This window comes from Sinohyriopsis cumingii, chromosome 15, assembly GCF_028554795.1.
Source record: "Sinohyriopsis cumingii isolate HCF-2022 chromosome 15, ASM2855479v2, whole genome shotgun sequence".
NCBI classification, from domain to species: domain Eukaryota; kingdom Metazoa; phylum Mollusca; class Bivalvia; order Unionida; family Unionidae; genus Sinohyriopsis; species Sinohyriopsis cumingii.
The window spans coordinates 120940894-120968770 of NC_142975.1; the positions used below are offsets into that span (position 1 = coordinate 120940894).

General features: G+C 34.3%; 2 protein-coding genes across 5 annotated transcripts; one reads left to right on the plus strand and one right to left on the minus strand.

The window, feature by feature from the left end:
* Positions 1-9471: 9471 nt before the first annotated feature.
* Positions 9472-11662, minus strand: LOC149782612 (uncharacterized). Its single transcript, XM_089934095.1, has 2 exons — positions 11494-11662; positions 9472-10583 (listed from the first exon to the last, which is right to left on the minus strand). The coding sequence occupies exons 1-2, from the start codon at positions 11555-11557 to the stop codon at positions 9763-9765; spliced, it is 885 nt and encodes a 294-aa protein (XP_089790221.1). The 5' UTR covers positions 11558-11662; the 3' UTR covers positions 9472-9762.
* A 4233-nt stretch (positions 11663-15895) lies between these two features.
* Positions 15896-27743, plus strand: LOC149782613 (uncharacterized). Of its 4 annotated transcripts, none has more exons than XM_089934091.1 (4): positions 15979-16327; positions 17009-17109; positions 18111-18193; positions 23026-27743. In XM_089934091.1, the coding sequence occupies exon 4, from the start codon at positions 23572-23574 to the stop codon at positions 24517-24519; it is 948 nt and encodes a 315-aa protein (XP_089790217.1). In that variant the 5' UTR covers positions 15979-16327; positions 17009-17109; positions 18111-18193; positions 23026-23571; the 3' UTR covers positions 24520-27743. The 4 variants fall into 3 exon arrangements, with proteins under 4 accessions (XP_089790218.1, XP_089790220.1, XP_089790217.1 ...); XM_089934092.1 differs by lacking the exons at positions 15979-16327; positions 17009-17109 and adding an exon at positions 15896-15972; XM_089934094.1 differs by lacking the exons at positions 15979-16327; positions 17009-17109 and adding an exon at positions 15897-15972.
* The last annotated feature ends 134 nt before the right edge of the window (positions 27744-27877 follow it).

Here is a 27877-nt window from a genome sequence, read left to right on the forward strand (position 1 = left end):
TTTAATATTTTAGAAAATAGTACACTGGATGATCAATAACATTTTCGTCTTCTTGAATCAAAACCGCTCCAACCCCAACATCACTTGCATCAACAGACAGTTTAAATAAGTGGCTGAAATGTGGATCTGTTAGAACTGGTGCGCTTTTAAGTATGGCTTTTAACTTATCAAAATCCATTTTTCAGTCCAAAGGAAATTGTTTTTCTTACTCGATAAATTTGTCATGGGTGCAGCAATTATAGACAAATTGGAGCAAAACTTTCGATAGTATCCGAAAACATTGCCTCAGTTGCTTTTTGTTAACAGTCACAGGGAATTCAGAGATAGCCTTGACCTTAGCATCTATAGGTTTAACTTGGCAGTGTCCCATGAGATATCATAGAGAAGTTATACTACCACGGCAGAACTCTCGTTTGGATAAATTGATAAATTGTCAAACTGGCATCTGTGAGTCTGTCAAAGAATTTCCGAATTGTTGCTAAATGTTCTTTCCAGGTGTCGTTGCAGATGATGACTTCATCGATGTAAGCATCACAATTGTATATACCAGAGGTAATCATATTCATGAGCCGTTGAAAAGTACTTGGCGATCTTTTCCTCCCAAACGGCATCATTTGATATTGATAAAGTCCATCTTAAGTCACGAATACCGAAATTTCCTTTGTTCGTTCCGTTAGTGGAATTTAAAAAATCCTTTCTGAAGGTCAAATTTGGAGACATAATTGGCGTTTCCGACCTTATCAATAGTGATCGGTTCTTGGTAATGGAAATTAATCTGTTTTTGTCACACCATTCACCTTCCAATAATCAGTGCACATACGGAAAGTTTTATCTGGTTTTGGAACAAGTATATATGGTAAACTCCAGTCACTTTTACTGGGTTCTTTGAAATCATTCTCCAGCAAATACTGATTTTTTTCTCAAATATTCCTTTGTGTGAGGGTTCATCCTGTACGGGTTTTGTTTCACAGGTTTGGGATTTACAATTTCAACGTCATGGAAAATGTTGTTTGTGTTTGTAGGAACGTCTGGAAATAAGTGCTCATATTCAACTAATAACTGTTAAAGTTCATTTTTTTCTTGCTCTTGCAAATGTGAAAGTTTCTAGTACAAATATTTCATACTTTTTGAATTCCGAAGATTTGTTACTCCAATATAAGTAGAATCCGATGATATTCGTTCGCTTAAATCTTCACTGACTGGGACAGGTATAACTAAAATAATTGCATGTTTAACCTGGCTATCTCTTTGAATATACCGGTGCTCCTATAATTTATTTAGACCCCAGGAGCACTAATATTATAATTTTACTCGTTAAGTTTCTTCTTAACTTTGTAAGGATCGTAATATCTAATCTGAAGAAACTTTTGAAGAATGAGAAATATAGACATAATTCTATTACCAGACTAAAATATTATCTCTGTTATAGTTCTCACAAACCATAATGTCACTTTTAACTTGAACTGCTGAATGCCAAATTCAAGCATAGTAAGCTGGAACGTTCCAGACCTAGAATATGACCCTTGACACGACTGGACAAATTTGGTAAGGCCAAATTGAGTAAAATACTTTATTAAAGCTTTTGCCATGGTTTTAGATATAATATTCCTCAAAGGAATTGCCTCTGGAAACCTTGTTGACAGAAACATAATGGTCAACAAGTATTGGTTATCTGACGTGGCCCTAGGTAAGGGACCAACACAATCTACCATAATTCTTCTAAATGTTTCGTCAAATGCTGGAATAGGTTGCAGATGAGCCTTAGGTTTCTTCTGATTGGGCTTTCCTACCATTTGACAAGTATGAAAAGATCTACAGTATGTACAGACATCACTTTTGAGTTTTGGCCAATAAAAATGAGTCAAGATAAGTCGTATAAATCCCTAAATGACCAGCCAAAGGAGTTTCATGGGTCAGACTAAGTGATTCCTGACTGTACGATTTCGGAACTACAATCTGATAGTTTACTGACCACTCGTCAAAAGCATGTACCACGGGAGATCTCCATTTCCTCATAAGAAATCCATTTTAATGGAAAAAAAACATGTACTTCAGTGGCTTTAGTTTCACTAATGGCCCTTTGAAACAAACAGGAGATCTCATGATATCTTTCCTGTTCGACGTCAAGTGATTGTTATTTGTAACCCTGATTAGAATAAAGAGAATGAGTAGTTAAAAGAGGATCACGATGATCAATACCTTCTGACTGATCCAAACAAGGAATGAAAGTGACCTCATCAAAAGCTTGACCAATACATGTGTCAGCTAAAGGAATACTTTCCTTATCAACATCATTCTCATGAGCTTTCTTTGCCATAGCTTTGGTAACTGCCCAAATTGGGAATAAATCACGGAATTCTTTTTCAACTGGATCGAATTTCTGTTACAAGTGGATTGACCACAACCTTGTCTCCAGCTAGGTCATTGCCTAGCAATAAATGATTGCAAACAACTAGTGAAACAGACACTGTTCCGACTGTCACGGGTCCTGAGACTAAGTCTGGTGACAAATTTACACAATATAGAGGAATATTAATAAAGTCCCTGAATAAGAAAACTCTCATTAGAAGAAGACTTCTCAGAAACAGGTAAAGTACCTGACAATAAAAGACTGAGAAGCTCCTGTGTCCCTTAAAAGTTTAGTAGTGATAGAATTGGACGAATCACTCAAGAGTGATATAGAACCCTTCGATATGAATAGTTCATATTTCTCCATGAGAAAATGAGTCTGGAGTTTGTTAGACCCAACAAATGTATTGCTTTCAATACATGACCTTGACCTTGACCTCTTAGAAATTAGAGCATTTGGGATAGGCCTGTCTTCATTCCGATGCCTATTTGTCAATTTGTAGCGATCAGAAATAATGTGTCCTTTCTTCTTGCAATAGGTACACATAGGAATAGACAAGGATCTTTGCTTAAGCTTATCTGAAACTTGATTTTAGAAGTTATGCCAGTCTGAGATTTAGAACGGCATGTATTAAGCTGAAATACTTATCTGCCAGAAGACTGATGAGTGGAAGTCTTATTTACAAAATGGACTTAATGAGTTAAAAATACTCATCAGCAGCACGAGCAGCATTTTCCAAGGCTTCGATCTTATGCTCGTCAAGATAAATCCTAATGTCACCATAAACTCTTCAACCAATATAGGTTTTCTGAGACTTTCATAATTTTTATTAACCTTTCTAGAAGAGCACCACCTATCAAATTGTCGTGCTTATTCCCTTGCAAATTCAACATAGGTCTGGTCAGCTTCATTTTTACAGTTTGTGAAGTTTTGCCACAAGCCTCGGGGACCAATTCATAACCCATGAAGATAAAGTCCTTTACTACATCATAGTTATCACCCTGATGCAGTTACTGTGAATTATAAATATCAATCGCTTTACCATTGAGTACACATTGCCATAATAGAGTCCAGTCCTCTTTTGGCCACTTACAACTCTCTGCAACTCCTTCCAAAAGAAGAAAATATTGATCTACTTCTTTTTCCAGAAAAGGAAATACCAACTTCATATTTCTGAAAACATCAAAAGTAGTGGGGTGTTTTTCTTTTGCGAGCTCTAATTCCTTTATTCGAATTGTATGTACCCTCTCTTTCACTCTTTCTTCCTTATCTAATTGCATTTATTTTTCCTGTTCCTGCATTTGCCTTTCTCTCTCCCCACTTTCTTTTTGCAACTCCATTCGTCTTATTCCATCTCATTCTGAAACTGCATATGTCCTTCATCTCTCTGTTTGTGAAACTGCGTACGTCTTACGTCCATCTCTCTTTCCATCAATCTGAAACTGAACATGTATTATCTCCAATTCCAACTTTTTAAGTTGCTTTTCCATTTTCAAAATTTCCAAACACTGCTAGGTAAGATTTAAAAACAGTTTTAATCTTATTCTATGTATACCACATTAAAAAAAGAAGTTGTTTACTTGTTTCTCAATACGGTCAGGAACTAGGTGAGCCAAAAGATAAAAAGTTCTATTTTTATGTGTTTTCCACTAAATAGTCAGGTCAAACTAATATCTAGAAGGTATCAAATTCCAGTAAACAAAATTACATTACCTAACATGTAATGAAATAAAAGATAACAATTTTAAAAATTACAAATAATTAATTTAAATCAAATATAAATTAAATGAAATGTACATAACATTACATCTATCTAAAATGTAGTATCTACAGTCTTGAACAGAAGTTAAACACACACACACACACAGACATACACACACACACACACACACACACATATATATATATATATATATATATGCATTTTTGTTACATTCATATCTGTACACAAATTATATAAATCAGATAAAACGTATTAAAAACATTGTGCAATTATTCTATCAACACAAAAGGAGAGGTTTTAGACCTCCGTATAAGCTCAAGAGAACGTGTCTCTTGCTTTGACTTAGCGCAACATTTAATTTTAGCAAGGAAAAAATAATCGAATTGCTTACTGTTTGGATGAGATGTTCTGGCACATAACTAATACTAGGTTCAGTTCTTGCAAGAATAAATTGCTCGCCACATTGAAATGAGATTTCCAGCATGCAATTGATCATAACCGAAGCAAATATTGAGCTTTTGGAACTGCCATTAAAATATCTCTGTAAATTTGGCAATTGTTGACTGGGTTGTAACTGATTACTAGAGTAATCTCTTGAGTACAAGTTTAAAATGTTTCCTCCTTCATTGTGATATATTACACTTGTACAGGTTTTATAGATTTGAATCAAATTTTTACAACTGTTTATCTTGTTGAAATATGTACAGAAAGAAAAGCTGCTGTGCAAAACCGAAGGAGCGAATATAAATTTTATGGGCTATAGGTAAAATATAGTTATCATTTTCAGGCAATCTGAACATATTCTTGTCTTATTAATTCAATACAGTTTTCTGGAAAATTAAAATTATTTTTTCTTTATATCTTTGTTTTTATTTGTGGACACCCTTTGGATCCTCAGCTATTTAACTATATAAGTCCCTGAGGAGCCCGCTTTTGTGCTAAAGTTGTATAGCTTTTTTATATATTTTCCCACCCACCCGATCTGTTGTTGTGAGCATAAAATTAAATACGGAAAAGACTATGGAAGAAAAAAATTAATTTTCTCTTTGAGGGATGCGTCCTTCGTTTGATTAATGTTTCCATATTTCCTTCATTTCTTCCGCAGGCCTAAAATATTTGTTATACAAGGCTCGTACTCCCCTCAACTGGTTATAACGTCAGTGATAAAGTCAGTGATCCTTCCCAGGGATCAGCTTTGTGTCCATTTATGTATTGAACGATATTGCATTGTTGTACTTTATGTTATTTTACCTGTAATAAAATTTTGTATGGGGTGGCTTTTATTGATAACATTTTGAATTGCTCTTATTTCTCTAACTTTTATTCCGTAGAAAAGAAATAAGTCACTTAGATGGATGTCACCTAGTTGGATTGTAGAATATAGATTACATGGATCAGGTGATGTGGCAGTTGGGCACGTAATCCTGACACATAGCAACTAGTGGGCTGTTTTACCCAACATATTTCCCTCAGATTGGCTCTACTTTATTACACCCCTAGCCTCTGTTTTGAAAAAGATGTCATTTTTGTACTGAACGTTTGCGTGTTACGCGTTTTGATCTGGAAAATTCGCATATGCTAATTTTGTGTTCTATTCCAGAAATGTCGTTGTTTCTTTTCCTCTATCAGCAATATCCCTTTGAATGGAATGTCTTCTTACTTGTATACACCAGCATTATTGTTGAGGACCCATTAAAGTAATTCAAATAGTGAGCATATGCCAGCACGATGATATTCAAAATTTGATTGGTTTAATGTCTCAATGGCCATGTCGAAACCTATATTGCTCTGCATTGTCTCATCAAGCTTGATGCAAGTCGCAGTGTGGAGAAAACGATGTGCCTCTCTGCAATGGTTTTGTCTTGAGTCATACATTCTGTGCCAAACGAATCAGGTGCTATGTCTATTACCAAGTGTCTGTAAGTCAAATATATACAAATAATAAATTTGTGTCCGTGTCATATTGTCTCTGTTTGTTAACAACAAACCTTCTATTTAATAATTAATTATTAGTCATTATAACTACATAACCTATTCATTGGTCACCAGTTTCTAGACTGGTCCACAAGTTTGCTTATAATTTGTACCTCGAGCAATATAGTCTATATCTGCTATTGGACAGAAATTCAGTCGGAAGACATTGAATTAAAATTGTTGAAAGTATATATAAAATTTGGATATAATTGAGATTTATATGAACCAGAAAACGTCTTAGCAGTATTTCGAAGAGTCGTTATGACTTATCTAATACTTTTATGTAAACCGTCATTCAATGTCCTCTTGTTGTGAAAAGAGATAGGTTCTTAGAGCAGATGGAAATATCTGAGTGTTATGAGCTCGTCTCATGACAAATTAGGTGCTAGGTCACAATTACATGTTTGTCCAACGCAGCTTCATTCATCACAACGAGAATTTATTTTAGAAAAAATCAGTGTCCACAAGTTTTCAATTTGGTTTTATGACAATTATGCAGTTGTGATTATTTGTTTGGGGTAGAAAGCTGAAGTAGTAAGAATCATTTTGTACGTTTTGTATCATGTAAGTATATTGTCTTATTTTTCTACACTGTTTTTTGGACATTATTAAATTATACTAGGATAGTTTTGCTTTTCTTTTAGAACTTTGTATAAAATATTAATCTAATCAGTACTGTACGTTGTCATAATGGTTCCAAAGACAAACTATTCAATATTCGAATTATACTTAATGTGGTTTATTCATAATTGGAAGAGAAAAAAAATCTTGCTTCTCGGGTTTGGATATTTTTCAATTTCGTATTTTAAATTCTGGTAATTGGGTCCCAACTATACAAGCGTACAATAAATAAGGTCGAACTAAGCATTGTAATCTGGTTCTTTCGCATTTCATGGGCAAGATGAAAACGTATGTCTTTAAAGACCTAAAGGACGAGTTGACTTTGAAGTTTCCATTTCAGATCAAAAATACTTCTTCCACGAGGTTGTCTAACGGAGTACCTTTGAATGAATAGAACATACTGGTTTTATGTCATTTCTTTCTGGTCAATATGCATATGTTGCACTTTTTGGTTGGAATCGCATTCAACATATTAGCGTCCATCGTCCTAGTAATATTTTGGTATCTTGAGCGACCTTCCATTTGTATGACATATATACATAGATAGAAAGATACATAGATATATGAATCGATATGTAGAAAAATACATAGATAGAAAGCTACATATATACATGCATATATAATAGATAGATAAATAAATTAATACAAAGATAGACACACACCCACACACACACAAACACACACACACACACACACATGAAAATAACGATAAGAATATTAATAGTCCCTGTTTTCTAAATGATATTAAAATGGTACACAATTTCATCGGAATCCATTCTTTTTCCATTCCCCTCTTTCCTCTCGCGCTTAAGGGACAAAATAAGTAAAAATCTGGAGTGAGAGAAAAACATATTGCACTGGACGAAAACATTAAAACTGAACTTGTACCAAGTAACCAACGGTAATCTGGTTCGTCGTAACGGTAACGTTTACGCTTTCATTGGGATCTATCTACATTGTTCATAATATAAATGACACATAGCTGCAATAGCCAGTCGACAGAATAAGTTAAATCTGTTGGTTACGAGGCATACATGCTGTAGTGTATTCAATGTTTTGTTGTTGTTATTTGTTATACCTATTATAATGTTCCAAAAATACATTAATAATTATTAAAGACAAAAATATCGAATTCGTGGCCTCCCACTCTCTCTCGTGCACACGACAATGTCTCTGGACCTATGAATGATGGTAAAGTTTAGACCAACTTTCCAATGAGAGGGAGAGGGAGAATTTTCTAGCCTTTTGAAATGTTAATTGAAGCAGAATAATGACTTAGATTAACTGTAAATATGTTAAAATAGTTTAATTACCTATTGTTGGTTCGTCATTTCGCTTAGTTTATATCCCGTGCTAGTTTCCATATTCCAATGCTTGAATGCCTGTCAGTTCAGGTTCAGTGTACAAGAAACTAACCGTGTTGTAGTGCACTGCTTTCTTCAAAACACATATTTCATGTTTAAATCATGAGTGTGTCTTATATTGAATTAATAAATGTGAATAAATATAGAAACTCAAAAAGAACACAATCAACTTATTAATTTGCATAAGTAATTGTGAACAATAAAAGGCGAAGAACTACATTTTGTAGCGGACACACTCTCAGGGATGCGACGGGTTCATCATTCGGTAAATACATAGTTACCCGGAGCATATCGTAACTCAATTCTAAGGCAAATATGTGCATTTGCATGTGATATAAATAAAATAAATGTATAGTATGTACGGTGTATCAACGATATACCACTCATTGTATGAATGTTTCACTGAAAGGATATATATATATATATATATATATATATATATATATATATATATATATATATATATATATATATATATATATATATATATATATATATATATATATATATATATATATATATATATATATGTGTGTGTGTGTGTGTGTGTGTGTGTGTGTGTGGATATGCACAACTTAAATAGCTCATATCTTATGTATGAGCTTAGACTGTCTGTTCTGGAACCAAACTTGTTTACATGTTTTATCAAACGTTCCATCAGAAATAACTCACCTCAAATACATTCTAAAATATCATATTGTGTCTTAGGTCAAGTGAAATATGTGTAATTAGGGATCTTGAAGTCAAACTCATTCATTGCTGTTTCATACCAGTCTCCGTGAATCTATGATCAGAGTAGAAAGCTGTGTTCGAGGGAAATTATTTAAATCATTCATTGGAATTATGAAGGTGCCTATTGGCTGGATTCACAACGTATATGTATCCTGAATTTATTCAAGTGCATTCTGGATAGCAGCATTGTGATAAATTAGGTCATTTTGGACTAATGGAATTCATTAGGAGCATTTTATACTTTTGTGGTTCTGAAATGAAATTTAAGGTTTTAAGGTTTTAATTCAAAATAGTGTGACTCAGATATTATTGAACTCGTAACTTAGAGAAGTAAATCACTTATAGATTTTACTAAAGTTGTTGGTTTAAGTTCCTTATGTATGGTGGTGTTATACTTAGAGTAATGCCAATCAAAACTTTGTTATATACATGTATATTGGAAGTTAGTGGACATTTTACTATGCTTCAGCACAAGTGATATCGGCTGTCATTGCAAACCTTAAGCTTGTTGTGAGAATTCTCTCTGGTCATATTGCTATACCGTTGCAGAAAGCGTCAGTTGACAAAATATTATGAAACATGAGTTTAGTACGTTTGAAGTGTACATACTGTTTCATATGTACATCCCCACCTCTGTCAGGGTATAGGTGCAACATAATGGACATAGGGTTAGTGAAAGAATAAATAAACAAAACAAAATATACTCGTGAGGAACAGTCTTTTAATCTCAAGTTCTAACAAGGAAAATGGCAATCAATCAGGAAATTGCAGATGGGGAGTAAGGTTGATTCTGTAATTGACTGCTTTAATGTGAATATACAAGCGTAGTTAAGACTAGAAATTCATATTGCATCTAAGATTTATATCATGAGTTCAATCTGGGCTTTAGGGTAGTTGTATTTATTTTAAACAATATTCAAATAAGATACACAATCTAAAGGGCAAATGAAATAAGCATTGATTATCTAGCTAACGAATAAAATTATGATAAATGGATTTCACCTATTATCCCCTCTACGACTTGTTCCAGAAGGTCCAGCGGGACCTGTAGGACCTATTGGACCATCTTCACCTGATAAACCAGGGTCACCAGGATCACCATCCATACCAGGAGGACCCATGTCTCCATTAGGGCCATCAGGACCAGGAGGACCAGGAAGACCACGAGAAGGGCCAGGAAGACCAGGAGCACCTTGTGGACCAGGTGGACCATCTTCACCGTCTGCACCAGGGTCACCAGCAGCACCATTCGGACCAGGAGGACCCGCATCTCCATTAGGGCCTCGAGGACCAGGAGGACCAGGAAGACCACGAGAAGGGCCAGGAAGACCAGGAGCACCTTGTGGACCAGGTGGACCATCTTCACCGTCTGCACCAGGGTCACCAGCAGCACCATTCGGACCAGGAGGACCCGCATCTCCATTAGGGCCTCGAGGACCAGGAGGACCAGGAAGACCACGAGAAGGGCCAGGAGGACCAGGGGCACCTTGTGGACCTGGGAGACCATCTTCACCTAGGAAACCAGGCTCACCAGGAGGACCATTCTGACCAGGAGGACCCGCATCTCCACGGGAGCCTTTAGAACCAGGAGGACCAGGAGGACCAGGAGGACCAACTCGACCTTCGGTTGAAGGAATATTGCCATTACAGGCAAAATCGCATTCGGCTTTGGTTTTGTACACACCGGGATCCTCATATAGATAGCACCCTGAAAGCTTTCCGCATTGCTTATTAACGCCTTCGTAGTACCAGATGACTCTCGGTGTATTGGGTGAGCCACACAGCTCTGGGCCTTTTCTCACAGGTGTACCACATGAATCTGGAGTATAAAAATGAAAAAGTCAACACTTTTTACACGGCTAAAAGTCAGACTAATTATATTAAATACCTTACCTAAAAGACCGTTACATTAATTGATTTCTCACAATTCATCGAATGGCCATATGTGTGTGTGAGCCTTTCAAACAACTCGCATTCCTCAGGTAAGAACATTAGCCCGCACGTCCATACTCTCATCAGTTAAAAAAGGTTGGAACAAAAGTGATGGTAAGGGATCACGGATCATGGAAGTTGAATTTTACATTTAGCTAAATGTACAACCTTTGTGTTTCATTATAGAGACATGAAATACATACATGAAATTATAATTGCAAATTAATGTCTTTAGACCGAACAAAGATGAAAGCATATATCCAAAAGTTTAATGTGAATTAGTGCTCTGGTAAAGGAGATGCAAGGGAAAAGTGCCGTTGCTTGCTAGAGGAGTTTGATTTCTACTTGCAACGGAATATGGCTATTTATAATATTTATGCTAAATTATTTTGACCTATACACACACACACACACACACACACATGAGAGATGATTCTGTTGGGACTAAACTCTATCATAGAATGCTACGAACTATACAAGAGGTAGGAATAAATAAATGTTTAAGACAACATGCATACATAGTGGCCTCTTGAATACATAATACGGTATAGAATAAATATTAGAAAGCTTTTATTTATCCATGAGAATAAAATGCTTGCAGCATATACCATAAATTACTTTAATAATACGAAGAAGACTGAGAAGATATAATAATATTCCTCCGAAGTCCATGGGATACAGACTGTTGAGCCAGCATAAAAAATGCCTGTTTTCAGATTGGGCTTAGACTATGCGACAGTAAGTAGGATCTAAATACAAAGACGGACGGGAAAGAAGTCCGTTAGTGCCAAACTTACCTCCTTGTGCTAGGATTAAACCAAGTGTAGACGTGTAGAGAAGAATAACAAACACTTCTTGCATTATTAGTCGACTTTCTCAGCAAAAAGTAGGTTTCTGTTATTATCCTCTTCAGCTACTTTCGCTTTTGGGAAGTCGGTATCTTTGCTGAATAACAAAGTATTGGTATATTCAGTGACAGGTGCTTTTATATGGCTAACATATTACCAGCTGTGCATTGCTCTTGACCTTTGGATACTGATAGGTGGTGGAATATGTCAGCAAAATTTATTATTTCGAGGTATGGTAGTCACAATTCTAAATTAAAAATGTGGTAAGGCATGGGCAACAGTTGTTAATTCAGACAGCCGCTGTTGCACTGTTTGTTGCAAACTCAAGCTGTGACTTCAAAACTATGACGAATATAATGAGTGTGATCAACACTACCGTTATAAACAAAAACAAAAAAAATCGCCTCGATCACTTACAGATTTTACCATCATTGCTACTACTACTACTACTACTACTACTAACAGCACCTTTTTCATATAGTATCTTGCATGAGATCCAATGAAATTTTGACATTTTGAAATTGTGAAATTTTGAAAATTTTCTTGCTTGGTTTAAGGACAACAACGGATTTTACTTCCTCATCAGATGCGTTATTTATTAAAAATTTGTTAATTAACATCCATGTATTTACTTCACAACAAAAGCGAGATGCACATTAAATAAATAAATTGAATAAAGTTGAGTACAAGAGTTATGTCTCTTTCATGGTGGCAGGACTAAATGCCACAAAATACGAAATATATATATATATATATATATATATATATATATATATATATATATATATATATATATATATATATATATATATGAATTTATATGAAGTGTGCTAAGCCTCTCAAAGTAATGTTCATCGGAGCAGTCGGAATAGTACCGTACATTGCGAAACCGTTGTAATTTGCTTCTATCATTGAAGATACTGTACAAGGAGTGGAGAGAAGACCAAATGATCAAGTTTATTTATATTGAATTACCATACTTGTTCACGCTTCGCTCAGTTCAAAATTTTGCTGAAACAAGCGGGAAGAAAAGAAGCTTCGCCCTAATAATAAAAGTATTGTATCTGGACAATTCAAATCATGGATACTACATGCTGCACCGTGTGTTGATTAAACAGGAATAACTCTTCTTACATCAGAGTAATGATAGTCAGTCCAATATGGAAAGTCATCATCTAGAAGAGCTGTTATTTGCTTAACATAGTTGGGTTCAATATGTTTGATGTTCACTTCACAGGCGATGCTGATAATGAACTCATCAGACGGGGCTCGTCATCACCAAATATATTTCATAGTTTATTGATGTTGGTTATGTTTTTTTATCAGTTAGCATGCCGTATGCATAATATCATATTTAGAACTATGATACGATAAGTAAATTAAAGCGAAGCATTTAAAGATAATTTACTGAGTACCTTCCATGTTATGATCCAAAACCCTGAGAATTGGATACATCTGTGTTCTTACTACATCTAACTTCATCATTTCAAGCAAGCCTACACAAAGAGAAGGAAGACAAATAAGTGTCAGCAGTATGGTTTACAAGAAACATGTGATTAGCTAAGATATAATTTGGAATACTACATATCCATTGTTACAACGTACGGTAGTTACAAATTAAGAATAGATTTATTTATCCGTTTGTAAACTTTATATTGAATATTGTGATAGCTTACTATCAACACGTTAAATGTATTGTACATGGAAATATCAATTTGTTAAAAAAAATAGAATGAGGGCATTTCATGCGAAAAAGCATTGGTAGTGACTATAAAATGTAATGATTGATGCATAAATGACATTTTTAATAGTAGTCATACTGGATATTACTCCAAGGTTCCTCAAAATATGTATCTTCTAGGCAAAAGTGAAACGTTTGGCATCTAGGATTGGACAAACGATGATGACATTACTGCCGATATTATGAACAATGATCGTACAAAATAGCACACAGCCTCTAAAAAGAAAAACAACATCAGCAAAACCCTAACAACGGCAATATTGATCTCTGGTTTCTATTACTAACTTAGCTAATTCTGCTTTGATTCACATGATACACATCAGTATGATTTATTCTGTTTATGTCATTTATCGACTGAGACAATCGGAAAGATTTTAAAGCGCATTTTTATGAATTATTACCTACACGATAAGTAAGTTTACAAACCACGGAAAAAAACTATATGATTCGTATAAAAAAGAAATGTGCGCGTATATATATAATACTATCATACAGGTCAGAGAATAATTTAATTCGTACTCTACGGAGATTCGAACCCTGGTATGCGGGTAAACGGCACCCATCGCCTTGACTGCACACAGGAGCCCATATTCCCTCGTGACTAAGCACACATCACCCAAAAATGATGTTACTCCATCGGTGTTATATGCACTCGTGTGTAGCATACACACTCACATGATGACCTAGTAATTAATTCTCATTTATCTAAACAGTCATTCCTACGGAAGCCGGTTAGTGCCACGTTGAAATCAATTTTTTATCTCGTAATTACGACTTACTATCTCGTAATTACGAGTTAGCTATCTCGTAATTACGACTTACTATCTCGTAATTACGACTTACTATCTCGTAATTACGAGTTAGCTATCTCGTAATTACGAGTTAGCTATCTCGTAATTACGAGTTAGCTATCTCGTAATTATGACTTACTATCTCGTAATTACGACTTACTATCTCGTAATTACGAGTTAGCTATCTCGTAATTACGACTTACTATCTCGTAATTACGACTTACTATCTCGTAATTACGAGTTAGCTATCTCGTAATTACGACTTACTATGTCGTAATTACGACTTGCTATCTCGTAATTACGACTTACTATCTCGTAATTACGACTCAGCATCTCGTAATTACGATTTAGCTATCTTATAATAACGACTTAACGTCAACCGGAAAGATAACAATCCACGTGGTCGAAAGTCACAAGTAAGTCATACTGCTGTAGATAAAAGCGTTTGATTCCAAACCAATTGGTATTAATTTAATCCAGACTTGTGCATCATTTCTTGTGATTTAGGGTGGACCGTACGAGAATATGCAGGTTTTATTTTCGTGTGGAATTCACAGCATCAAGCACCAACTAGGAATAGGGTATTCAACGTTTTAGTGGTATTCAACGTTTTAGTTTTGTCTCTTGATTCTGGGAGTGAGAATGAGTTTAACCAGATGGGCTGTGGAAGGAAATGGGGTGGGTAACACGGTACCTCTTTGTCTATCTATCAACGAAGCCATGTATATGTTTATCGAACGAAGTATTTTACTATCTGCCTCCATATCTGTTAGCATAAATATATGTCATACAACTTTGCCAAAATATGCATGGCTGATTATGATGCAATTAAACGTACAGATGAAACCATTTATTGGTCATTGAATTAAAACAGAAATATCACAGTGTGATTACATTTTATTTTGACGAAATGTATTCTTGTGTATTATTTGTCCTGGCATTCTATGTACAAATTGTTGTTAAACATGAATCATAATGATCTATTTGGAATGGTCTCGTCTACAGCGTCAGTTTTTAAATGTTAAAGCGGCATGATTTAAATCTCTTAGAGAAAAATATCAACATAAATTCCTTAGCTGATAAGGTACGTTCGAGAGAGAGAGAGAGAGAGAGAGAGAGAGAGACGGGGGGGGGGGAGAGAGAGGTTCTCTTGAACTTTTATTTCAGTATTCAACATTTTACACAGAACTATAGATGCAAGAATGTTACTTGCACATATTTACAAATGTCAGTCTGATCATACTCGTATATAAATAGATTAGGTATAAGTGACAGGGGCATTGAACAAAATATATTTTTATTGGGAATTACTTACAGATATATGTATTTTGCTACTTTCTTATTCGTTTTTCTCTGGATATATACGATGGATCGAAATTTATCTTCCACCACTTTGAAATGATGTTATAAATATACGAAGTATATGTGAGCATTAATTTAAAAAAAAATATCACCTAAGTAGTCATGACTAACTTTTATATGTATAATCTAATACACGTGTGTGTGTGTGTGTGTGTGAGCGAGAACGCCAACTTTTAGAAAGAGAATTTTTTAATTTTTTGTAGGTTCATGGGAATGTACATAGCAAGTAAATTAATTTTATTTAATGATTGATTCATTTCTTTATCGATTAAATCATGATAATTGATATAGTTTTAATGACAAGAACAACCGTAACAAAATTGCTTTAAAAATAATATTGAAGTTCTGTAATACTTCATCAGTTCAATTTTCGAACCTAACCATATCTTATATCCCAATACCATTTTCAGAGTTTAAAAAGCGTACGTAGAACCGCCTATGCCATCTGTAAATTGTAACAGATAGTTGCTGCACCATTTGCAAATAGTTGAAAATTGCATTTTCTTGTACCTTCTACTTAATGCGGATACAGCGGTAAGCACGTATGGTATACGTTTTCTTTACAGTATTGTGAATCAGGCATCTTATTTTCTTATACAAAAATGTTATTGTTTTTATTTTAATAATTATCATCATTGTTTAATTTCTCAACATGAAAACAAATGTCATCCACCCATTCCTAACTCGGTCCTATGAATAAAGGAGAACTCGCCCCATGCCATGGAGAACTCGCCCTGGGAGAACTCGCCCCATGGAGAACTCGCCCTGGGAGAACTCATTCCAGGTGTCAGAGGAGAAGTCGCCCCATGGTGGTCGGAGAAGTCGCCCCACTTCGCCTGAAGAAGTCGCCCAATGATGATGTATAGTAATTCTGAGATGTCGCAAAATGGTTAAGGCTTTATTTATTGTTGTTTTTCTTCAACTTAATAACTTATTAAATGTATAAAATTTGCAATTTTTCAACTTTTCCATTTGATCAACTCCGCTTCTGTACTTAACGAAAAATAAGTGTTATCTGTCCCTTTTGCTCTGCTCTTCAAATCATTAGATGCATTTTATTTGGAAAAATAGAGGATGTAAACATCGTGTGATGCCAGCAGTTTTATATATGAAATGGTTCCAACCTAATAACCCCTGAGATGACTTTATTTTATGAGTTTTGGGTAATATGTAGAACTGAGGTGTACATATGTTAAGAGGGAAAGTATAAATTCCTGATATACGGAATTATTTTTAGCGATCTCATTAATGCATGTTGAAATTTTTTAATTAATTTCTATTGATGGGTCTTTGATAATATGTTTGTAGTATTTTTAATCATTTAATTGACGTTCATCTTCTTTAACATAATCATCTTGATTCATAATAATAATAGTGTTTGACTTATCATCCTTTTTAATCACTATACTGTTGTCATTCTTAGATTATATTAAGACTTAATTTCATCCTTAGAAATATTACTATGATATTGCTTTTTATGATTACCAGTTAATATCTCTTTTGTGATTGCATATATATACAAATCTAAATATGAATCACGTAATAGATGATTTAATTCTGTTATAAAAAGATTGTCTGGGTGACAAGTTTTGGGGTGACTTCTCCAACCACTCTGGGGCGAGTTCTCCAGATACGATGGATCGAGTTCTCCCAGGGCGAGTTCTCCATGGGGTGAGTTCTCCGCATACCGGTCCTATTACTGACATTACCTTTACACCATCTATCACTCACATACACACACACACACACACACACACACACATGCACGCATACGCGTGCACACACACACATTTTAGATTATGTACAATAATATAGTGGGAAAATGATTATCATTTTCCTTGTGATATTAACACAATATCAGATCTTCATTTAAAAATTAAAAATGGGAAAGGTCAAATTTTAAAATTGCGTTCTAGCAAGACACTACTACAGCTAAGTTTGATTTGACACGTTGCTTACACCACAGGGGCTCATATTGTTGTTTACAGTTGACCTTTCATACATGTACTATATAATAACTATTATATAGTACATGTATGACAGATCAATTGTAAATAACTATTATATAGTGCATGTATGACAGGTCAGTTGTAAACAACGATATGAGCCCCTGTGCGGATGATAAGTAAAATCCCTCTTCTTTGCACTTGTACCATTAAATCCTTCAGAACACTCACATTTTCTATATTAATCCCTGTTCAAACAGAACACCTATATATCCATTGACAGTTCACCCTTTTTTCAAACTGTTGACACATGCGTAGAAGGCAGCATCAACCCATGGCAAGAGTTACACTTTTACTGTGTCTAGCGAGAACTATATCAGTAGGAATATATCAGCATTCATGTATAATAAAGCTGTTAAGTCTTGACTCTAGACTTTTGTCAATGCATCGTCTTAATTGTCAGACCACATATAAGCAGGGATTTCGGAGGGGAGGGATGCCCCCCCCCCCCCCCGAATTTGCATGTGCTGTAAAATTGCTGTAGCCTATATACAAAAATTAACAAACCCATCAAGTTCCCCCCCCCCAAAAAAATAAATTGAAATGACATCCCTGCATATAAGCTGTGTATCTTAGATGACCCAATAGCGTATGCAATAATGTGCATATTTCTTTTTAAATATCTGTTTTGAGAAATACATATACATGTATTGCCATTCCTTCCAGACATTATGGATGAAGAACTAAGACAGTTTCTTTGCAACAGGGGCATCAGTGAAGAAACTGTGAAGAAAATGGGAGAGGATAAGGTTTGTCATTTTATATATCCTATCATACGTGATGGAGAAGAAAAATAATATGAAGAATTCATAGCAGCAACACATTTGAATCAGAGATTCTACAAATGTACCCTATTGTTATGCACAAAATTTTGCAGATTGTGTATATGTTTGTAGATGTCACAAAATACACACAGTTGTATTTGCAAGGTGCTATGTGTTCACATAGATTTTCACCAGGGTATGCAAATTTAGTGAGGTTGGTACAAATCATTTTCTTTATTTTCTTTATGCCACACTGATAACAGCAAGAGCATGTTAATTTTGTCATGTCCATTTGAATATCCGACTGTGCATCTGAATATCTGTCTACAGTTCTGTCTTTCATCCTGAGGAGTTTGTCAGTAAGATTGTCCAAAAACCAAAACATAGTTTGATAATTTGTATCCATATGTAGATGAGCTCTTTAGATTTTCAGGCTGTCACTCTTTGTTTTGTTCTGTCATCACTACTTGCAATGGTGGCATCTTCGTTTGTCCAGTCTGTTCGTGCTTTCATTTGTCTTCTGAAGAAGCTAAAATTTTAGCAAGGTTGTGTGAAAATCTTAGGCTATTTCAAATTAAATCCAGCTAGCATATTTAATGATGTGATAAGATGTTGGGACTGTTACCAGTATGTGAATTATTTTCTCTTCTCTTTTGCAAAACTTTCAACTTTTAAGGAATTACAATTTTTTGCATTGTCAAAAACTTCATGAGGAATATTAAGCAAAGGTCAAGCAAAGCCATTTGCGATCGGCAAACTTATTTTGGTTGGGTTATTTGTAATTGACTTATATGTAGATGATCGGATTATTTTGTCAGCTATTACTGGATTTTGCAATGTATGTCCCAGTGTTTTTCAGAATATGTCATTAAATTAGACCTGTCTGTCCTTCCATCTTTGCATTGACCCATATTTTCATCTGTTCATCAGTCCCAGTTTCTAATTTAAATGCACTACTGGAAAAAATATGTATATATGTATTTAACAAAGATCATAATGATAACATTCAGCAAGCTCAGGGTTTGCCCACATGGATAAATGTTGGATTAGCATTCAGTTTAATACAGTATATTTAATATTTCATGGAGCTAAACTGAAGGAGACAGTAATATCAGAGACACATTTTTGGGGTAAAGATGAAAGTTTTATCAAGTGTCAGTGATCTTAAGTACTTAGAAAAAGACAGTAATAAACTTGCAGCTGATGGTGGTAGGTGTCTTTTTCACCTTTATTGTAATTCGATTATACTTCAAAATGTATCCTTTCTGTTTTTAATTGCTTGAGACAATTGACTTTCTTTCAAAAATCTTTTACAATGAAGAGTAAACGCTCTCTTATGTGCAGCAACGTCTTTTCTTTTTATGGATTGTCTTGGAACAATCCAAACATGCAGCACACTGAGAACATATTCAGCTAATAAAGAGGTTAGATGTTAAGGTAACAGGTATGAAATGTTTACACATAAATATGCTGTTGTTGTCAACACAAAGTTGTCTGACTTGAAGCAAAAGTTTGCATGGAAGACAGAACAAGCACAAATAGGCCGTAGGTAAATACTGTGGAAAGGGCCTATATATACAGGTTGGTACAAGTGAGGTTATCTTCTGTTTCCACACGTTGGTTATACTAACTTGTGAGTTTCTGGAAGTGAAGCTAACTTGCATTTCCTCAGATTATATTTGTATTATAATTATATTTATGAGTTTTGAGAAGTTATACTGTCTTGCATTTCCATACATAGGTTATTTTTAGACTTGTGATAAGTTATGTTATCTTGCATTTCCATTCATTGGTTACATTTATGAGGTTTGAGGAGTGAGGTTGTATTATGTTTACATACCTAAGTAATATTTTGGGTTTTGAGAAGCTAGGTTAGTGTTAGACTTTACACTCCAAAGTATATATACAATGTACCAATATATTACAGAACAAAACCAATATAGAACAGTTTTAATGATTTTGGATTTTTTAAATTTATTTTCTTTATTGTGCATTCTTTTCAAAGGTTTGTAGTTGGCTATATCTTCTGTTTCTGTTCAGCATTTATCATGTTTTGGGGCATAAATTTACCATGGGGATTAGGGATGAATGGGAATATGGACCTTACTGAGGTTCAGTCAAAATATCAAATTCAAATGGTTGATAAGTTTGGTCCCATATTATTAAAGCCAAACAGATCTATATGAAAATCAGAACAATATATTAAACAATTTAAGAAGCCCATGTTCATCGAAAATGGTATTCATCTTCTACACACTTGCTACTTATTTTAAAGACATAGTTTGCAAACTCAGTTTTATTATGTCTTCCTCTTTCAATGCTTAAGCTGTGCTTAGAACATTGAAAATAATGCAAGTATAACTTCTGAAAATGAAAGGGACTTTTGATTTGAAACAGTTTTGAATTTCCAGTAATGACTTGTCCTGTTTATAATATCTATCCATGCATAGCCATGCCATGAGAAAATAAGTCATTGTTAACCTTATTGACTCCTGTGATTTTGCTGACATCATTCAAATTCTTTAACATAATGTAACTTTGGAAAGGATATCTACTTGTATACATATTTATAATTTTAGTCCAGTACTTTACATATTTGAACATATAAAGTGTACTCAGTGGGTGTTGACTACATTCACCAACACTGACATTATTCACAGAGATATCTTTTACAAGATCTTTCAAACTCATATATACCGTTCATTTTTTTATACTACTTTAAGCTGGAAATATCTTAATGAAATGTGTTAGATGAATCCTTCAGTGGATAAATGTACAAATCTAATGTCTAGTCAGAAGATAAGTCCTTATTACAAGTGTTTCAAAGTTTTTGTGTTTTGGTTCTAAATTGAGAAATCAGCTGTTGTAAAGTATTGATATCAACACATAGACAAGTATATTTTACACTACTGTTATGATGCACACTGTGTTTATTAAAATTGATTTATTTTGTATTATGGGATGGAGGACTTCTTTCTTTTCTTGTTGAAGTAAATTCAAAGCACCATTTTACAAGTAATTTATACATGTGTAGTTATTGTTAAAATAGTCTGTATGTAAATGTTCCATTTTCTGGTGTGAATAAAATGATAACTTGGGTTCTTGGACTGGAACTTATACACTTAAATTTGATTATGTTACATTATTTTAAATTCATAAATTTTAAAATATATTAAGGAATTATAGGGACTAACTTGCAGTGTAATTTTAATCAGAAGTAATTATCACCCTTGTGAAATGTTAGTTCTTTAATGTAATCATGTTTAATTTCTTATCATTGCTATATGTCACTATGATGTATATTTAGTTTAAATTGTGTACTTGACCTTTGTCCTTGATTGAGGGTAGAGTAGGTTTTGCTTACCTGATTATCGTCTTATTTGTTTAAACGATTTTTACTTAAAATTGAATTTAAGGCCTAATCTTTTTTTACAAACTTAGAATATTCTGGAAGAGAACTTGTGAGCTTCATCCAGGTCATTTTATTGTGTCTTAGGTCAAGTGAAATTGTATAAGTTTGTGGTAAACTAAATTATTCATTCCTGTTTTAAGTTCCCATTGTGAAATCATTACATTTTGTGTTCAGTATAATTTGGAAGAATCATTTATTTAAATTATTCATTGGAATTACAATGTGTTCGATGACTATGGGCTAAAACACTATATTGTGATTATTGTAAATTCTGTTACAACTCTGGTCTTAATTTAAGGAACAGAAAAGAGTGAGAAAAAAAACATTTTTTGTGAAATTAAACAAATAATTTATTTCCATTAAATACAAAGTAAAAGTTTAAAAAGAACTTAGTTTTGTGAATTAATTCCCAAATAGTCCTGACATTTTTAACATAACTCCAAAAGTATTGAGTATTCCAAAAAAATTCCAGTGGTGTTCTGTATGAATTCATTTTTAAAGTGCTGATATGCCAGTATCGAATGTGCTGATGTGCCAACAGTTCTGATGTATCATAACAATATAATCAAAATTGTCCTTGAATGAATTGACAGTAATTCCAAAACAGTGATTTAGTCCAAAAATCAAAGCACGTTGTAATTTCAGTGAATAATTTAAATGAATAAATCCTCTCAAATTAAAAACTGAACACAACAATAAGACTGATTCCATTTTGGATGTTATGGTATGAATAAGTAATTTTGAAGAAAACAACATCATTAGCAAAAGCTATGACATGATAAACTTCACAACAAATTCATAAATGACTTGCTTCTAGAACATTCTTCATTTCTATTTAAACTATTTAAAAAATAGACCTTAAACTCAATGTATGCAACAATGTTAACCTCCAATTAATAATGATCTTAATGTATAAATCTAAAATCATAGATAAATATTAGCTGTGTACTATGTGGTATCCAGAATATCAAGACACCAAAACTCAATCCCTGACCAAGGTCAATCACACAAATGATGTACATAGCATGTAATCTTGGAGAAATGTTAGCACACAATACAAATTAAATATACTTAACAATTCATTGAAAGCCATTCTGGATTATATCATTAAGACTTAGTTCATAAACCTATTCAGCAGTTTTGGTACATCAGCATATTCAGTATTGGATTTCATTCAGAACACTATATACTTTTGGACTTGTGTTAGAACGTTTAGAATTATTTGATATTTAATTCACAATACTATCAGTTCCTCTTGAATTTACACTTAGTAACTTATTGAAATAGATTTATCTGTTGGTAACTTAGAGAAATAAATTTATTTCTTGATTTTTATTTGTTGCTTCTTTCCGCTAGTTTAAAACCATAGAGTTGTATCTTCACTTACAGAGCTTTTGTTTTTCAGCTTGACAGGTACGTTATTGAGGTTGCAGATGACACAACACTGACCAAATATCTGCCCCATATAGGTGACAGGGTTGCTGTTAAAGAATTTTGCAAATCTGTGACAGCATCCAAAGGAGACTTGATTGCTAAAGAAACAAGAAAAAACCAAATACTCAACTCCTTGAGGAAAAAACTGCTATTCAGGAGAGCAATCCATACTTCAGAAGGGTCAGATTCAGATGGGGAAAGTTCATTAATCACTAAAGTCAGGAGAGGTATTTTAACTGGTAATAAAAATGCACAAAAAGGAAGCAGGAAGATAGAAATAGGATGGTTGCATTTTGATACCAGTACCCAGATGTACTGACAGGTACGAAAGAAACGTGGGGGAAGTACCCGTAGAGTAGATATATGTAAAGAGTCCACTATTAAAGAAGTTGAAGAGGTGGCAAAGTCCTTATTTTTCCCTAACGGAACTTCCCCCAATGGATTGATAGAGGACTTTGATTTTGAAATCAGAGATTTTTCTGAGGAAAAGACAGAATGCAAAGAAACTGTCGGCGAGATGTATGACAGGACAGGGATGAATATACTTAGGTTTTATCTTGCATCAAAGCAAAAGAATCCTCCACCACAATATAAAAGCATCAACGGGATGAGGCAAATACCTACTCGGGCTGAACCTGTAGATAAACCACACACAGAGTTTGACAAAACACAAGGACTCAGAATGCAAGAAAAGAATGAGACTGAACCCTTGACAAATATTCAAGATGATCATTTTGGCCATTCTTTATCTTGTTTTCTAGATGATTCAGAAACTGAGATTTTCTTTAAGAATACCAGTTCACCAAATGTTGCTCGTGATATCGATGATACTCTGCCATATATTCCTCCACTCATTCCTGCTGAACCCTTACAAATAGACATTCACAGAGGTGCCTTTGCATTTCAAGAACTGTGTAATTACTTTAAAGATCCCACTATTTTAAATAGACATCTTATCATCACCCGCATTTTGGCAAATGGAGAGAAAGAAAGAGCAGAAGATACAGGGGGTGTTTTGAGGGATTTGTTTACTGAATTTTGGACAGAGTTTTATTGTAAGTGCACCGTTGGCAGAGATGTGAAGGTTCCAAGTCTGCGGCATGATTTTGGAATGGAAGAATGGAAGGCAATTGGGCGTTTGCTTGCATATGGATGGCAAAATGTTGGATACTGGCCAATAAAACTTGCAAAGACATTCATGAAGCACTGTCTCTTTCTGGATACTGATATTACCAATAATGAGCTTTTAGAGGATTTTTATCAGTTTATCTCACTGCCAGATAGAGATGTTTTCGAAAAGGGATTTGCTGACTTCTCTTCAGTTGGTCTTGAAGACTTGTTGGATGCTCTAGATACCCATGAATGCCAGACTAAGGTCAGTGGGGAAAATTTTAAGGCTGTCCTTTTGGAAATAGCACATAAGGAGATGATTCAAATGCCTATGTATGTATGTGACTGCTGGTGAGACATCCTGAAGGGACTCTGCATCAGCACTGATAATCTCATTGATGTATACTTGACCCTGATTCCGAGTAACAGAAAAGTTGTACAGATGCTTCAGATTCCAGAATCTCTGAATGCCCAAACTAATGAAGTTTCAAAATATCTGAAGAGATATGTCAGAGAACTTGATTTGAAAGCTTTGTGTCTTTTCCTTCGCTTCTGCACAGGGTCTGACCTCATTACAGTGCCCAGAATAGCTGTAGAATTTGTCAATATGGCTGGCTTATCAAGAAGGCCAATAGGGCATACTTGCGGTTGTGTCCTTCAAATTGGTGATTATTATGATACTTTTATGGAATTTAGATCTGAATTTGACAGTGTCCTAGAAAGCAACATCTGGATCATGGACATAATTTAAGTCTTGTCACAATCAATGATCAGAATATTCCGTTTGTCATTCTGACTAGTCTTATCACACTAGGAGTGGGTTTCATTTGTCATTCTGACCAGTCTTATCACACTAGGAGTGGGTTTCATTTGTCATTCTGACTAGTCTTATCACACTAGAAGTGGGTTTCATTTGTCATTCTGACCAGTCTTATCACACTAGGAGTGGGTTTCATTTGTCATTCTGACCAGTCTTATCACACTAGGAGTGGGTTTCATTTGTCATTTTGACCAGTCTTATCACACTAGGAGTGGGTTTCATAGCCTTTGCCCCCATCAGGTGGTGTTATGGAAGCTACTTTCTACACTCATGTATAATAATAGATGGACATTGTTTGTAAAGATTTTGCATTCAGTTCTGACAACATTTTTCGATATTGTTTATGGAGTCATGTAACTTGAAGAGTGTAAGAGTGGATCCATCTTGACAAGCACTACACACCTTTTAAAATTAGGACACTGTGTGTCACACATAACATTTCACAGATTTTGGTCAAAGTTATTGTTGGAAGTTTATTTCTAGAGTTCGCTAATGTTAGAATCATGCGACAATATGATAGTATGCATTTCTGATAATACCAAACCCAAACTACTAAAGGAGGCCAATGTGTCCTTTATTTCACATGTTACTTGCATCGTTTAAGAATTTTGCATTTAAAGTCAACTCGTGACCACATAGCTTTTTATCTTATGTATTCATACTGTCACTCCTTTAAAAATGAAACATTTTGAGATGATGCATCTTGATGAGTATTACACAATCATAACATAAGGTAGGTCACTGCAATCCATATTGAATGCTTCACAGACTTTGGTTCAGTTTTCCCATTTAACTGGTTTAAATTGAAGTTTTTATGTCAAGCTCATTATCGTGTTGGGTTGGTTTTTTTTCTCATGCTACATACATAGTGTTCTATCCAAATTCAATACATTTGATGACTGGATGCATCTTGTTAAATAAATAATACATACTTGTTGCAAACAGGTCTTCTGTAACAAATATTTCATGCTTTAGTGATTGTTTTGCAATTTTGTGTTTCAAGTTCATTTTGTGTTTCTAGTTCATTCTGTGTTTCTAGTTCATTTTGTGAAATTTGGTGCTTCAAGTTCATTTATTGGATGCTGTTTATGATAAGATCATGAAACATTATAATTGCATGCTTCTCTGTTAGAAGTTCACCTTTATTATCAAAAATCACTGTGACCTTCACTTTATGCTTCAGTGATGTGTTAAATATTTATATCTTGGTTATGAATACATGAGCTTTTTCTATGCTATGTACATCTTAGCCTGTACAGAGGGCCCTTTCTGATCATCTCTTTAAATTAGTGATAAATATGTTTATTCATTGGTAAACTATCCACATGCCTGATTACAGTTCATGTATTATGATGGGTTAGGCCCAACAGGTTAACTGTGTATTGCTTATGAATATAACAATTAGATTATTAGACTGCATGCAGGTAGCATGATTTCTATGTAAGGTCTCAACAGTAGTGGGTTTTTCAAGGTAATTGCAGATGCATGAATGATGTTTGTACTTTTAGCAGTAACCCAGAGCATCTGACTTTCACCCAGTAAAGTCTGGACTCTATGGGTGGGTAGTAAACAGTAATTGAAAAAACAGGCAAACAAAAGCAGTGGCATTACTCTCAGGTTGTTATCTACTCATTATAGTACCTGTATTTTCATTTACACATTTTTTTTACTTTTTTTATTTTATTTTTTTAATTTTTTGGGGTTCTTGTATGCCCAGTAGTTATGTAGGTAAATCTGTGGTTTATGGGCATATCAGCACAATACTAAAGAGATAAACAATAGAAAAGTAATCAACATTTTATTATCATGATTACTCTAGTTTGAATTAATTTTCCACCAGATAGTTAATGTTCATAGTGGAGATTATTAAACCTTGGTAGAGGCAATTGATGATCGAACTCAGGTTGATCCATTGCAATGATATCAGTACAGGTACTGTTGAAAACTGGGTGATATCTTGTTGGTTCATGAGCAATGAAAATTCTCCTTCCTTTTGGATTGCTATCCGTGATTATTCATAGGGACAGCCAACTTCACATTTAGGATGTTGTCAGGAAAGGAAAAGAAAATACTTGACCAAAATTTGAAACATAAATTGGATTAAATATGGGACACCTGGAAGGACTCTAGTTTGCCTGGATTCCAGAGATGATCATTCTTATAGTGTTTTAAATTGACCCATACTTCAATACTTTCATTACCATATCAGCATTGCATTAATGTTATTATTACCATTCAGCATGCACCAGACTCTTACAGTTTTCACTGCTAGAAATATCAAGACAGATATTATGTGTTTTAGTTGTTGGTATTGAATACTGTCAGTTGTTCAATTCAAGTGATTATTTTGCCAATTCTTTTATTAAATCATCAGTGTCAACAAAGTATTGTGGTGACAGTAAGCTGAAAAGAGAGCTAATTCTTTATTTTGTTTAATATTTATTTTCATCTCAGTTCTTTATATCCCTCAAGCCTCTTGTCTACACCAAACTTGTCATGGACATTATGACATTTATGTGCAAGAGCATGAAGAAATACATTGGCAGTGCATTTGTATCACTCACACATGTACTGTTGAGAACTAGTTTAAGAAATGGTTCTACAATAATCATGGATTCTGCCAGTGATCTAGAACATAAGATTTTGGTTGAAAGTTTAAAAGTTTTGATAACATGTAGTTGTGATAGTTGTTGCAATGATGATGCACTGAGAATATTTCTTTGAGAGGACGAATAAGGGAATAAAAGATATTTAAATCATATTGTCATTTTGTTTTAATTCTTATCCATGGACATACATTGGGTACATGTTTTTTTTGTTCAAAGTGTGCTTAAATGGTGGTTGTAACTGTAACGTCGCCTTCTTAGTAAGAGGGGAGGTTAATTGGATTTGG

What these genes read in the sequence shown, in the direction of transcription:
- LOC149782612 (XM_089934095.1), bottom strand. Translation starts at nt 11,557, where the DNA reads ATGCAAGAAGTGTTTGTTATTCTTCTCTACACGTCTACACTTGGTTTA. An exon ending in TTTAATCCTAGCACAAGGAG is followed by an intron (nt 10,584 to 11,493) that starts GTAAGTTTGGCA and finishes TTTATACTCCAG; the next exon opens with ATTCATGTGGTACACCTGTG.
- LOC149782613 (XM_089934092.1), top strand. Translation starts at nt 23,572, where the DNA reads ATGTATGACAGGACAGGGATGAATATACTTAGGTTTTATCTTGCATCA.